At 41.6% G+C, this 14,155-nt stretch overlaps 2 protein-coding genes across 3 annotated transcripts in view; one reads left to right on the top strand and one right to left on the bottom strand.

Annotated features, from left to right (window-relative positions):
- The window catches only part of NUDT6 (nudix hydrolase 6), a 33,674-nt gene extending 31,474 nt beyond the window's left edge, over positions 1-2,200 (top strand). Inside the window, exon 5 of one of the 2 annotated variants that reach the window (XM_063458415.1) lies at positions 1,018-2,200. In XM_063458415.1, coding sequence (XP_063314485.1) covers positions 1,018-1,412 — 395 coding nt within the window. In that variant the 3' untranslated portion in view covers positions 1,413-2,200. The remainder of the gene's footprint in view (positions 1-1,017) is intronic. The other variant, XM_063458413.1, reaches the window with a different exon arrangement.
- A 2-nt stretch (positions 2,201-2,202) lies between these two features.
- Positions 2,203-14,155, bottom strand: part of FGF2 (fibroblast growth factor 2) — a 78,939-nt gene continuing 66,986 nt past the window's right edge. The window contains exon 3 of the mRNA XM_063458416.1: positions 2,203-2,682. Coding sequence (XP_063314486.1) covers positions 2,497-2,682 — 186 coding nt within the window. The 3' untranslated portion in view covers positions 2,203-2,496. The remainder of the gene's footprint in view (positions 2,683-14,155) is intronic.

Raw genomic sequence — 14,155 nt, 5'->3', positions numbered from 1 at the left:
GAAGCGTAATTGATACTGGTTGGTTTTACAGTCAGCTGTAATACAGTCTCTGTCACAGCCAGAATTATCCTAGATGACTGTACATCCAGACTCTGCTAGAATCACACATACATTCCTAGAGTGCACAGCACATCCTACTTCATTATAGAAGTCATTCCTTTTCAGATAAAATGATCTACAATCTAAAAATTTTAATGGTGAAACGGAGACTATAACAATGCTATTGATATGCAATGCATTAACAAAATGACAATAACATAAGTTTAACAAATAATTGATTCTCTTTAAAACTTGCCTTTATGCTAATTGTGTAGGGGTCAGGTCACTGCAAAAATGGCCATCTATATGTTGTACTAGCAATATTACACATCTGGCAATCAATGAGTGAGTTATATTGAAAGAGTCAATGATGATTTATATTATGATAAGACTGTGCAAATGTCTTCCATAGTTAGAATTGTAGTTTCACACTCTGTTACTTTACATGCCTGTTGTTTTGTTCACCTTGGCAATGACCTTACTTAGAGTAGAATTCAAATCATATACTTGTTTCATCGTAAAATGCATATGGTTTACAGATCTTTAACATGAATATGAAGATTCTAATAGCTAGCTTAATCATTTTTTTTAAAGAACAAAGTGGTGGCTATATATGAAGTTTAATTCTGGAGCAAAGTAAAAAAAAAAAAAATGGAGTACTCACCATGGAGACTTGTGGAACATACCTGCTGTACCTGCTGATTGTTTCATTTTAAGAATTTTCTCCAGATTTTCTCATTCTATTTAAGTCCAAAGTGTACATTAAAGTCGTGTTTCTCAACTCATGTGTATATATACATGTTGCTTCACCTCTAAAAGTATTCTTGGGTTATTTCAATATCTGTTTAACAAATCACTGGCATGTATTTGCAGAAGTTGACTTCTGAGGGCTCCTTGCTAGAATAATCTAGAATAAGCTGTTACAAAGCTAGGGTGAGAATCACTAGTAAATATGTCCATTGTTCTCTTTTATTTTAGGTGCCACAGCAGTTCGAGAAGTTTTAGAAGAAACTGGCATTAAGTCAGAGTTTAAATCCCTTCTGAGTATACGACAGCAACATAATCACCCAGGGGCTTTTGGAAAGTCGGATATGTATATTATCTGTCGACTAAAACCACTGTCTTATGAGATAAGTTTTTGCCCCCAGGAATGCTTAAAATGTGAATGGATGGACCTTAAAGAGCTTGCTTACTGCAGCAATACAACTCCCATCACCAGCAGGATAGCTAAACTGCTACTGTATGGGCACAAGGAAGGTTTCCATAAAATTGACCTAACTATGAGGACATTTCCAGCTATTTACTCAGGGTTGTTCTATTCACTGTACCATAAAGAACTACCAGAGGCCTATGAAACCAAACGTAACCTCTAACGAACTTCACATTTTAATGATCTATTATCAAATCTATTACAATACAATTTTACACACAAGGAAGTATTTACAGAAAGTCAACCTTTGATTATTAAATGACTGACCGATACCTCAAATAATACCTCAGGCATATACATTTAAAATCATGGAGCGTATATTTTCATCTAAACCATGGTGCTGGTGAATGGCAATAAGAGGAAATATATTTAATGTAAATGCCCATTAAGCTGCACGCTACTCCAAACGTAATACTATAAATTGAAGAAACATTTTTCAATGTTTTGTATTGATCAGAGCACATACACTTATCTGACATTGTTTTTTCTTGTTTTTGGGAACGTAAATGTTATACATTTTGCAACTATAAAGGTTAAAACAAATGACATTCTGACATCACATTTCTACATTTTCTTCTATGGGTTATGCAGACATTCTCTGTTTGTATTGACATTTTTGCTATATTTTTTTAATGATTTTAAAATGTAATCCCTCTCCTGTGTTTGGTGTATTTGTTCATATTTGAAAGCATCTCTGTCACTTTCAGGGATCTTGTATACTGCCCCACACCCCCTAAATGTGACAGAGTTTACTGAAGTATTTCATGTAGATTTTATCTTTGACCATCATTTTAACCCCTTCATGATGGATGACATTATGTAACCATCATCATATCTGTATTTGCCTTACCCCTTTTCCTAACAGGGTTCAATAAATAACAACATGTTCAGTTCTGAATGAATACATCGGTTTACTCCACCCACTGTAAAATAAAGTTCAATATATATTTAAGACTTTTCATATATGAATAATTAACTATAATTGTATTTTTTTTTTCTCCTAAAGAAACCTTTTAAATTTGTGGAATGTATACACAAAATGCCTTATGTATTTAAATGTGTATATACAGTAAAAAAAAATTAGTTTGTGGAATTGCTTTTGATTTATTTTGCTATTTGTCAGTGAAATGTTGCAAGAACATTTTGAAGAACGTGTACAATGATACTAGTGTTGTATCTCAATCACATTTTGATACTTTGTTACTGGTAAAATAGTGTATGCTTTTTAAATCTGAGTGTCCATGAGATCAGCTCTTTGTTGTCATTGGAAGAAATAGAATGGCTTTCTGTCCAGGTCCAGTTATGGCTCCATTTTTGTACTGGCCATTCCTCTTCAGTGCCACAAACCAATCGCTGTATTTCCGTGACCGATAAGTATTGTAATTGTTTGCCTCCAGTCGTTCATAAAAGAAGCATTCATCTGTTATGTGTTTCTGGGGGGGGGAAAAACAGTTATCATTAATTAAGTAGCCGGATATTTTGCAGCTCTCTTGTTCTCAAAGTTATAGTTATTGTTTTATTTTTTATTTAACTGCATACTACATTCTTATCTAACAATTTAACAATTGTAAGTTGCTCTTCAATACAATTCATGTTTTTTAATATATGTTCCTATCTTTAAATATTTCACAGTAAATTTGAAATTACAATATTTTCTCCTGTAGACTTAGAAAATTCAATGTCCTTTGCAATTGTTCTTGAAAGAGTAGTCTAAGCACCATAACCACTAGAGTTGCTAGAAGTCCCCTGGTGCCATCCCAAGGTAGTTAGGAAAAACATATTTAATGAATGGTTATACTTGGATTCCCTGGACTTATTTGGTCTGGCCACTTTTTTCCCCAGATATCACTAAAGGGAAATTTCCTTTCTTCAAAAAAATAAATAAATATATATCTGTGTATGTATATATCTACTATTGTATTGGTGACATCAATTAAGCTGATGCTGTTGGCCTATGAACTCCATCCATATAGGTATATACTTAATGAATCTAATGTGGAAGCAGGACTTCCAGCTTATATATATATGATATTATGGACTTGCCCAGAGGTACCCAGGTATCGAGGTATATTTCAGAGTGAAAATGGTTTGACTACATGGCATGAGAAGCTCCAGGGGACTTTTGGCACCATAACCACTATGACTTTTAGTGCTTTGACAACTCCTTTTAAGAGCATTTTCCAAGTGCCTTACTGCTTTAAAAGGGAACAGTATCCAAAGGAAAATCAATTTAGTATATGATGTAAATTGAAGTATCACAAGATAGTTTACCATCTCATACATATATATTTGTAAATATACACTGCAGAGTGCAGAGTAGAATTGTATACATACAATTTCTAATTAATCACATAAATAAATAGCCAGAATAGTGGTAAACAATGCATGAAACTGTGTCTACAACATAAACATGTAGCAGAACTGTGTAGAAAGTATTCGAAAATATAATAATTTTAAAATGGAGGCTGCTGACCTGATTGGACATTATCATGCAGCCTTGTTTGGAAATTAAAGAGTTTCTCCAAGCATTATGACCACTTAAGTGATTTGAAGTGGTCATGGTGCCTGGAGTCTATATGTGCACTGTCTCACTGTGAAACCTTACCTCTGTCAATGTCATTGGGGCATCATTAGCTGGCTAATTCTGTGCAAATTGTCATGCACAGTGTGCCATTTATTGGCTAAGAAAGGTCAGCTGACGCTCTCAGTGAATGAATAACAACTGAATTGGCTCTGGCTTCTGTAGAAGCCAAAAGCCCATAACCAGGGATACTAGGAGCTAAAATGCTTGGTGAGGACCCAGGTAAGGGGGATAGTTAGGGAAACCTAGGAACCAAAGTTGAACCTACCTCCTGAATAAGAGACAATTTTATATGTGACAATTTGCACATTTGGAATAAGACTCACAGTATTTATTTTATTCTATTTTATTTTTATTTTATTATATTTTACTTTATTTTATCTTAGTTCATGTGGCACATCCCTTACTTGTCTTTTACTTTGGTATTATCCTAAAGGGTTGAGAGGGATCCTCTTTTTAGGGTTGCTGCCTTATTGTTCATTTTATGTGTTATCAAGCGCTGACCCATTTGTGTATTCTTAAGGGGGATAGTTTGCCCAATTACCGGGGAACTAGGCCAAGGTACTCCTGATATTATTAGCACTACAGCAGGTTAACTGAAATAACCATACTCACAAAAAAAAAACCTGTAAACTTTGATTCTTTATTGAAGAAGGCCGTTTTTATGTGAGGTTATTATTATTTCTAAAATGTAGACGCTTTATTTTTGTAACCAAAACAAAACTGAGAATTTTGAGATCTGCTTGTCCAACTGTAATTTTCCTCTTTCTTATTAAATGAACACTAACATTCTAAATATATTTTTAACATATTTATCAATTGATTTAAACATAAAGGATATCGCACTCTCACAGTGAAAACCAGGTGCATCAAAGACCGGGTTGGGAAAACCCAATTTAGGAGATGTTCATTGAAAATAGGTTCAGGCACTCAAGGTTTCTTCAAAGAGGGAGATTTATACTGATTGCGCAATGTTTTGGCCTTCACAGAGGCCTTTGTCAAGCTTGACAAAGGCCTCTGTGAAGGCCAAAACGTTGCGCATTCAGTTTTCAATAAATCTGCCTCTTTGAAGGAACCTTGAGTGCCTGGACCTATTTTCTATTAATATACTTTATCAATATAATTGATGATGTTGTGGGGCATGGCTGAACATGCCTTAAGTTTGGCCACATCATTTTTAATGGTTGTTACAGTGCTCACTTGGCACATCTACTCTTATCTTTGTCAACAGAGAGTCATATTTGATGGTCTAGAGGAGAGTCTCGGGTGATCCTGCTTACACTATAGCTGTAAAAGATTCACATTCAAGGGACGATAAAAAGCACTATTTTCATCATGGCATAAAATGTCCTCAAGACTTGAAGGCAACAATTTTTATTCTTTCTCAATTCTCAATTCTGGTACAATGCATACAGTGTTGACTTCACACTGTATCACTACACATTCACTACACATTTAAAAAGTGCTTGGCGTTTAACTAAATGCACTTTTAATAGATAGAAACATAGAATGTGACGACAAATAGGAACCGTTCGGCCCATCTAGTCTGCCCAGTTTTCTAAATACTTTCATTAGTCAATGGCCTTATCTTATTGCTAGGATAGAGTGGAGGGATTATTGGGAGGGGCTGGGGATGACCCAGCTGTCATGGTCCATATTGGTACCAATGACAAAGTCAGAGGAAAATGGAAGGTCCTAAAGAATGAGTTCAGGGATCTAGGAAGTAAGCTAAAGAAAAGGACCTCCAAGGTAATATTTTCAGAAATATTACCTGTGCCGCGCGCTACAGCAGAAAGGCAGCGGGAGATTAGAGAGGTCAATGCGTGGCTGAAGTCTTGGTGCAGGAAAGAGGGTTTTGGGTTTTTAGAGCACTGGGCCGATTTTGCGCTTGGGTACAACCTGTATAGTTGTGATGGATTGCACCTATAAGGAAGAGGGTCTGCTGTGCTGGGGGATAGGATGGCTAGAAGGTTGGAGGAGATTTTAAACTAGTAGTAGGGGGGGCTCAAAGCAATCTAGAAAATGGAGATAGCATAGAAATGAGATGGGCCTTAGCTCAGAACAATGGGGGTGGAGATGGGGGGAGGGGAAAGCTCAGAACAGAGGAGGTATGTAATATTGATTCACAAAAAGTACAAATGACTCATGGTAATATTAAATGTATGCTCACTAATGCAAGGAGCCTATATAACAAAATGGGGGGACTAGAGGCAATAGCATACACTAAACAATACGATATAATAGGCATAACAGAAACATGGTGGGATGAGACACATGACTGGGCAGTTAACTTAAATGGGTACACATTATTTAGGAGGGATAGGAAAAACAAAAAGGGTGGTGGGGTATGTTTGTATGTCAGCCATGAGTTCAAGTCAAATCTTAGGCATGTGGAGTGTGACGAGGAAAATGTGGAAGCTTTATGGGTAGATATCTGCTTGGGGCAAACAAAGGGAAATACGTTATTGGTTGGGATATGTTATAAACCACCAAATGTAAATAGTAATGAGGAAGAACTGCTGTTAGAGCAAATTGGTGAAGCTGCAAATCGGGGGAACACATTAATTATTGGAGATTTCAATTACCCGGACATAAATTGGGATAGAGGGACTAGTACTTCAGCTAGGGGAATCCGTTTTTTGAATGTGTTAAATGACACCTTTATGTCACAACTGGTACAAGGACCAACTAGAAAGGATGCTTGTCTGGATCTCGTTATAACAAACAATGTTAATCTTTTAACCAACTTTCAAGTAGGGGAGCATTTGGGAAATAGTGATCACAATATGGTAACTTTTGAAATAAACTCAAAAAAGCAAAAGCATGTGGGGTATATTAAAACGTATAATTTTAAAAAAGCCAATTTTAATAAGATTAGGGCAGCTCTACAACATATCGACTGGCATAAACGCCTTAGTGATAAAAACACTGAGGAAAAATGGAAACTATTCAAACAAATATTAGAAAGGTACATTTCACAGTATGTACCATTGGGTAATAAATATAAAAGAAACAAATTAAAACCAATGTGGCTTAGTGGAGAAGTAAAACAAGAGATTCAAAATAAGAAAAGGGCATCCTATATAACAGTGCTCCCCAACCTTTTTATCGCCGCGGACCGGTAAACGTTTGATAATTTTTCCGTGGCCCGCTTGTTTTGATTTAATAAGACAAAAAAAAAACCAAACAGTCACATATATTAAAAAAAACACGCAGACACATACATAGTCAGAAAATCACAAACACAGTCACATAAAGACATAGACTCAAAATTGTGTGTATGTGTGTGTGAGCGGTGCAGTGTGTATGTGAGGGTGGCAGTGTGTGTGAGAGTTGCAGTGTGTGGGGGGCAGTGTTTGTGGGGCAGTGTGTGTAGTGTGTGTATGGGGGAAATGTTTGTGGGGCAGTGTGTGCAGTGTGTGTATGGGGGAAATGTTTGTGGGGCAGTGTGTGTATGGGGGCAGTGTGTGTATGGGGGCAATGTTTGTGGGGCAGTGTGTGTAGTGTGTGTATGGGGTAGTGTGTGTATGGGGCAGTGTGTGTATGGGGAAATGTGTGTAGTGTGTTTATGGGGCAGTGTGTGCAGTCTGTGTTTTTGGCAGTGTTTGTGGGGCAGTGTGTGCAGTCTGTGTATGGGGCAGTGTTTGTAGTGTGTGTATGGGGCAATGTGTGTAGTGTGTGTGTGGGGCAGTGTGTGTATGGGGACAGTGTTTGTGGGGCAGTGTGTGTAGTGTGTGTATGGGGCAGTGTTTGTGGGGCAGTGTGTGTAGTGTGTGCATGGGGGCAGTGTTTGTGGGGCAGTGTGTGTATGGGGCAGTGTTTGTTGGGCAGTGTTTGTAGTGTGTGTATGGGGCAGTGTGTGTATGGGGCAGTGTTTGTGGGGCAGTGTGTGTAGTGTGTGTATGGGGCAATGTGTGTAGTGTGTATGGGGCAGTGTTTGTGGGGCAATGTGTGTAGTGTGTGTATGGGGCAGTGTGTGTAGGGCAGTGTGTGTAGTGTGTGCATGGGGTCAGTGTTTGTGGGGCAGTGTGTGTAGTGTGTGCATGGGGGCAGTGTTTGTGGGGCAGTGTGTGCATGGGGGCAGTGTTTGTGGGGCAGTGTGTGCATGGGGGCAGTGTTTGTGGGGCAATGTGTGTAGTGTGTATGGGGCAGTGTTTGTGGGGCAATGTGTGTAGTGTTTGTGGGGCAGTGTGTGTAGTGTGTGCATAGGGGCAGTGTTTGTGGGGCAGTGTGTGTAGTGTGTGCATGGGGGCAGTGTTTGTGGGGCAATGTGTGTAGTGTGTATGGGGCAGTGTTTGTGGGGCAATGTGTGTAGTGTGTATGGGGCAGTGTTTGTGGGGCAATGTGTGTAGTGTTTGTGGGGCAGTGTGTGTAGTGTGTGCATAGGGGCAGTGTTTGTGGGGCAGTGTGTGTAGTGTGTAATTTTTCCGTGGCCCGCTTGTTTTGATTTAATAAGACAAAAAAAAAACCAAACAGTCACATATATTAAAAAAAACACGCAGACACATACATAGTCAGAAAATCACAAACACAGTCACATAAAGACATAGACTCAAAATTGTGTGTATGTGTGTGTGAGCGGTGCAGTGTGTATGTGAGGGTGGCAGTGTGTGTGAGAGTTGCAGTGTGTGGGGGGCAGTGTTTGTGGGGCAGTGTGTGTAGTGTGTGTATGGGGGAAATGTTTGTGGGGCAGTGTGTGCAGTGTGTGTATGGGGGCAATGTTTGTGGGGCAGTGTGTGTATGGGGGCAGTGTTTGTGGGGCAGTGTTTGTGGGGCAGTGTGTGTAGTGTGTGTATGGGGTAGTGTGTGTATGGGGCAGTGTGTGTATGGGGAAATGTGTGTAGTGTGTTTATGGGGCAGTGTTTGTGGGGCAGTGTGTGCAGTCTGTGTATGGGGCAGTGTTTGTGGGGCAGTGTGTGCAGTCTGTGTATGGGGCAGTGTTTGTAGTGTGTGTATGGGGCAATGTGTGTAGTGTGTGTGTGGGGCAGTGTGTGTATGGGGACAGTGTTTGTGGGGCAGTGTGTGTAGTGTGTGTATGGGGCAGTGTTTGTGGGGCAGTGTGTGTAGTGTGTGCATGGGGGCAGTGTTTGTGGGGCAGTGTGTGTATGGGGCAGTGTTTGTTGGGCAGTGTTTGTAGTGTGTGTATGGGGCAGTGTGTGTATGGGGGCAGTGTTTGTGGGGCAGTGTGTGTAGTGTGTGTATGGGGCAATGTGTGTAGTGTGTATGGGGCAGTGTTTGTGGGGCAATGTGTGTAGTGTGTGTATGGGGCAGTGTGTGTAGGGCAGTGTGTGTAGTGTGTGCATGGGGTCAGTGTTTGTGGGGCAGTGTGTGTAGTGTGTGCATGGGGGCAGTGTTTGTGGGGCAGTGTGTGCATGGGGGCAGTGTTTGTGGGGCAATGTGTGTAGTGTGTATGGGGCAGTGTTTGTGGGGCAATGTGTGTAGTGTTTGTGGGGCAGTGTGTGTAGTGTGTGCATAGGGGCAGTGTTTGTGGGGCAGTGTGTGTAGTGTGTGCATGGGGGCAGTGTTTGTGGGGCAATGTGTGTAGTGTGTATGGGGCAGTGTTTGTGGGGCAATGTGTGTAGTGTGTATGGGGCAGTGTTTGTGGGGCAATGTGTGTAGTGTTTGTGGGGCAGTGTGTGTAGTGTGTGCATAGGGGCAGTGTTTGTGGGGCAGTGTGTGTAGTGTGTGCATGGGGGCAGTGTTTGTGGGGCAGTGTGTGCATGGGGGCAGTGTTTGTGGGGCAGTGTGTGCATGGGGGCAGTGTTTGTGGGGCAATGTGTGTAGTGTGTGTATGGGGCAGTGTGTAGTGTGTGCATGGGGCAGTGTTTGTAGTGTGTATGGGGCAGTGTTTGTGGGGCAGTGTGTGTAGTGTGTGTGTGGGGGCAGTGTGTGTAGTGTGTTTATGGGGCAGTGTGTGTATGGGGGGTAAGGAGGCTTTTTTAAAATTTATTTAATTAAAATTAAGATATTCATGTCCCCCCTCCCTTCTTACCTTTACTGGGAGGAGGGGGGACATTTCTTAGTCCCTGGTGGTCCGGTGGGGATTCCCTGGTGGTCCGGTGGTGGTGAGGTGAACTCTAGCCCAGTTACAGGGCTAGAGTTCACTCTCGCGAGATTTGGAGCGTTGCCGTGGTTACCGCGGCAACGCTCCAAATCTCGCGAGAGGAGGACCCGGAGGAGCTGCAGGTAAGAGCTCCCGGGTCCTCTCTCACTCCCCTGCCGGCTGTCAGCACAGTGCCTGCAGACTGGGGAGGGAGATCTCTGATCTCCCCTCCGGTCCGCAGGCACATTGCAGGGCTGGCACTTGGGCAATGCCAGCCCTGCATTAGCCGGCAGGCTCGCACACCCCACACCCCTGGGCGGCCCGGTACCGTTTGATCCACGGACCGGTACCGGTCCGCGGCCCGGGGGTTGGGGAACACTGCTATATAAGATATAAGGAAGCCAATAATACTTGCAAAAAGGCAATTAAAGTGGCTAAACTGGAAAGTGAGAAATTGATAGCCAAAGAATGCAAAACCAACCCCAAAAATGTTTTCAAGTACATTAATTCTAAAAAAACAAAAAATGAAAGTGTAGGTACACTGAAAACAGAGATGGGTCTGTTAGTCAATGAAGACCAGGAAAAGGTTAAATAACTATTTTTCTTCGGTATATATTAATGAGGATCCTATGGCAAGAGATATGCATATGATTGCTGCAACAAACTTGCAGATAACTTGTGATTGGATAACTCGAGACAAGGTGCTACAGCTATTAAAGAAAATTAATGTAAATAAAGCTCCGGGGCCTGACTGTATCCACCCACGAGTACTTAAGGAGCTAAGTGGGGAAATAAGTGAACCTCTGTATTTCATTTTTCAAGATTCTTTTGTTTCAGGTATTGTACCGGAGGATTGGAGGAAGGCAGATGTTGTTCCTATATTTAAAAAGGGTTCAAAATCCTTGCCTGGAAATTATAGACCTGTGAGCTTAACTTCTGTGACTGGGAAATTATTTGAACGGCTATTAAGGGATAATATTCAGGAATTCATTGGGAAGAACTGTGTTATTAGCAATAATCAGCATGGTTTTATGAAACATAGGTCATGTCAAACTAACCTAATTGCATTCTACGAAGAAGTAAGTAGAAATATAGATCAGGGTGTTGCAGTGGATGTGATCTACTTGGATTTTGCCAAGGCATTTGATACGGTTCCTCACAATAGGTTAGTCTTCAAACTAAAAGAAATTGGTCTAGATGAATATTCTTGTTCTTGGGTAGAACATTGGCTTAAGGATAGAGTACAGTGAGTTGTCATAAATGGTAAATTTTCAAGCTGGACAAAAGTGGTAAGTGGTGTCCCTCAAGGTTCTGTTTTGGGACCGCTTCTATTTAACATATTTATAAATGATCTTGAAATGGGCATTGAAAGCCATGTATCAGTGTTTGCAGATGACACAAAACTTTGTAAAGTAATAAAATGTGAGCAGGATATTGCCTTGCTGCAGAGGGATTTGGATAGATTGGGGGACTGGGCACTAAAATGGCAGATGAAATTTAACGTAGAAAAATGCAAAGTTATGCACTTCGGGGTTAAGAATGCACAAGCAATTTACACCCTAAATGGTAGTGAACTAGGGATAACCACACACGAGAAGGATTTGGGAATTGTTATAGACAACAAATTAGGTAGCAATATGCAATGTCAATCTGCCGTTGCTAAGGCCAGTAAGGTTTTGTCATGTATAAATAGGGGCATAAATTCTCGAGATGAAAATATAATTTTGCCTCTTTATAAATCGCTGGTAAGACCACACCTTGAGTATGCTGTGCAATTTTGGGCACCTGTTCTAAAGAAGGATATCATGGCACTAGAAAAAGTGCAGAGATGAGCTACAAAATTGATAAAAGGAATGGAGCATTTTAGTTATGAAGAAAGGTTAAAAAATTTAAATCTTTTCAGTTTGGAAAAAAACAGCGCCTTAAAGGGGATATGATAACATTATACAAATATATTCGGGGCCAGTACAAACCATTATCTGGAAATCTATTCATAAACAGGGCTATACATAGGACACGAGGTCACACATTTAGGCTTGAAGAAAGGAGATTTCATCTAAGGCAAAGAAAAGGTTTTTTTACAGTAAGAGCAATAAGGATATGGAATTCATGCCGGAAGAGGTGGTTTTGTCAGAGTCTATACAGATGTTTAAATTGCAATTGGATAAATACTTGCAAAAACATAACATACAGGGATACAATTTCTAATTAGTGGGCTAATAGCTGCTTGATCCAAGGAGACATCTGACTGCTATTTTGGGGTCAAGAAGGAATATTTTCCTAGTTTGTTGCAAAATTGGAAGCGCTTCAGACTGGGTTTTTTGCCTTCTTTTGGATCAACAGCAAAAGCATATGTGAGGAAGGCTGAACTTGATGGACGCAAGTCTCTTTTCAGCTATGTAACTATGTAACTATGTAAATAGCCGTATGCCTATCCCACGCATGCTTAAACTCCATACCCTGTTTTAACCGCTACCACTTCAACTGAAAGGCTATTCCATGCATCCACTACCTTCTCAGTAAAGTAATACTTGCTGATATTATTTTTAAACCTTTACTCCTCTAATTTAAGACTATGTCCTCTTGGTGTGGTAGTTTTTCTTCTTTTAAATATGGTCTCCTCCTTTACTGTGTTGATACCCTTTAAATGTTTCTATCATATCCCCCTGTCTCGCCTTTCCTCCAAGATGTTTGTAGAAAACATAACAGTACTTATTTTATCATCCTTAGAAGGGTGGATATCAAGCAATGCATTATGTTTCTCTAAAGGGAATGTGCTCTCTTCCAGATCCTGAAGGAGTGTTATCTTGACACACTGATGCCAAAGGGGCCCTGGTTGATTTTCCCACGAAATATGTACATATAGAACAAATAATGCACTGAGATTATATATCATGTAACAACTAATGAACTTGGATAATTAGATTATTTTATGTTTTACTTTTTGAAACTTGAGAAGCAAAATAGTCTTGCAGATTATCATTTAGGAAGTGCTGTGTTGTTGTTTTTTTGTGTGTGTGCATATTTTTCATAATGGGCTAGTACGTTTATAGATTGCACCATTTTTAGTAGTAGTTATTAGGCATGTGCATGGGGAAAATTTTCGGTTCGGTTCGGCATTCCGATATTCGGAACTTCGGGAACTTCGGCAGTTCGACACTTCGGAAATTCGGCATCTCCGGCACTTCGGAATTTCGGGACTTCGGCACTTCTATTGCAGCTGCTTAGTAGATAACTCCCTAATTCCCACTGTATTAGGGAGCTATCTACTAAAAGGCTGAAATACCTAAATTGGTCTTTCAGACAAATTTACTAATACTAAGTAAAAATGACTTTGTATTAGTAAATTTTGCCCCTACTCGCTATACCGCGAGTAGGGGCATGTCTAGTAAACAGTGAGCAGCCTGTGGCTGCTCACTGTTTAAAAATATTAGGCCCCCCCTGGCGGGTGGGGGCCCTAAAGTAAAACGATTGGGGGACCTATTGTCCTCCCCCCAGCCCCCACCCGTGAGCGGTGGGTGGGGTCCCTAAATACTAATAGGGGGGGACCTAATGTCCTCCCACCTGGCCCCCACCCCTGAGCGGCGGGTGGGGGCCCTAAATTGGTATAAGGGGGGCCTAATGTCCTCCCCCCTGGCCCTCCCATAGTGGTCCTTATCCCTCCCCTCCCTCCCATAGTGGTCCTTATACCCCCTCCCTCCAATAGTGGTCCTTATCCCCCCCCTCCCTCCCATAGTGGTCCTTATCCCCCCCCCTCCCTCCCATAGTGGTCCTTATACCCCCCTCCCTCCCATAGTGGTCCTTATCCCCCCCTCCCTCCCATAGTGGTCCTTATACCCCCCCTACCTCCCATAGTGGTCCTTATCCCACCCCCTCCCATAGTGGTCCTTACCCCCCCTCCCTCCCATAGTGGTCCTTATACCCCCCTCCCTCCAATAGTGGTCCTTATCCCCCCCCCTCCCTCCCATAGTGGTCCTTATCCCCCCCTCCCTCCCATAGTGGTCCTTATACCCCCCTCCCTCCCATAGTGGTCCTTACCCCCCCCTCCCTCCCATAGTGGTCCATATACCCCCCCTCCCTCCCATAGTGGTCCTTATCCCCCCCCTCCCTCCCATAGTGGTCCTTATCCCCCCTCCCTCCCATAGTGTTCCTTATACCCCCCTCCCTCCCATAGTGGTCCTTATCCCCCCCTCCCTCCCATAGTGGTCCTTATCCCCCCCTCCCTCCCATAGTGGTCCTTATCCCCCCCTCCCTCCCATAGTGGTCCTTATACCCCCTCCCT

Source organism: Pelobates fuscus, chromosome 6 (assembly GCF_036172605.1).
Source record: "Pelobates fuscus isolate aPelFus1 chromosome 6, aPelFus1.pri, whole genome shotgun sequence".
Lineage (NCBI taxonomy): Eukaryota > Metazoa > Chordata > Amphibia > Anura > Pelobatidae > Pelobates > Pelobates fuscus.
Note: the sequence above shows the minus strand (reverse complement) of the source record. Positions and strands in the feature narration are given on the sequence as shown.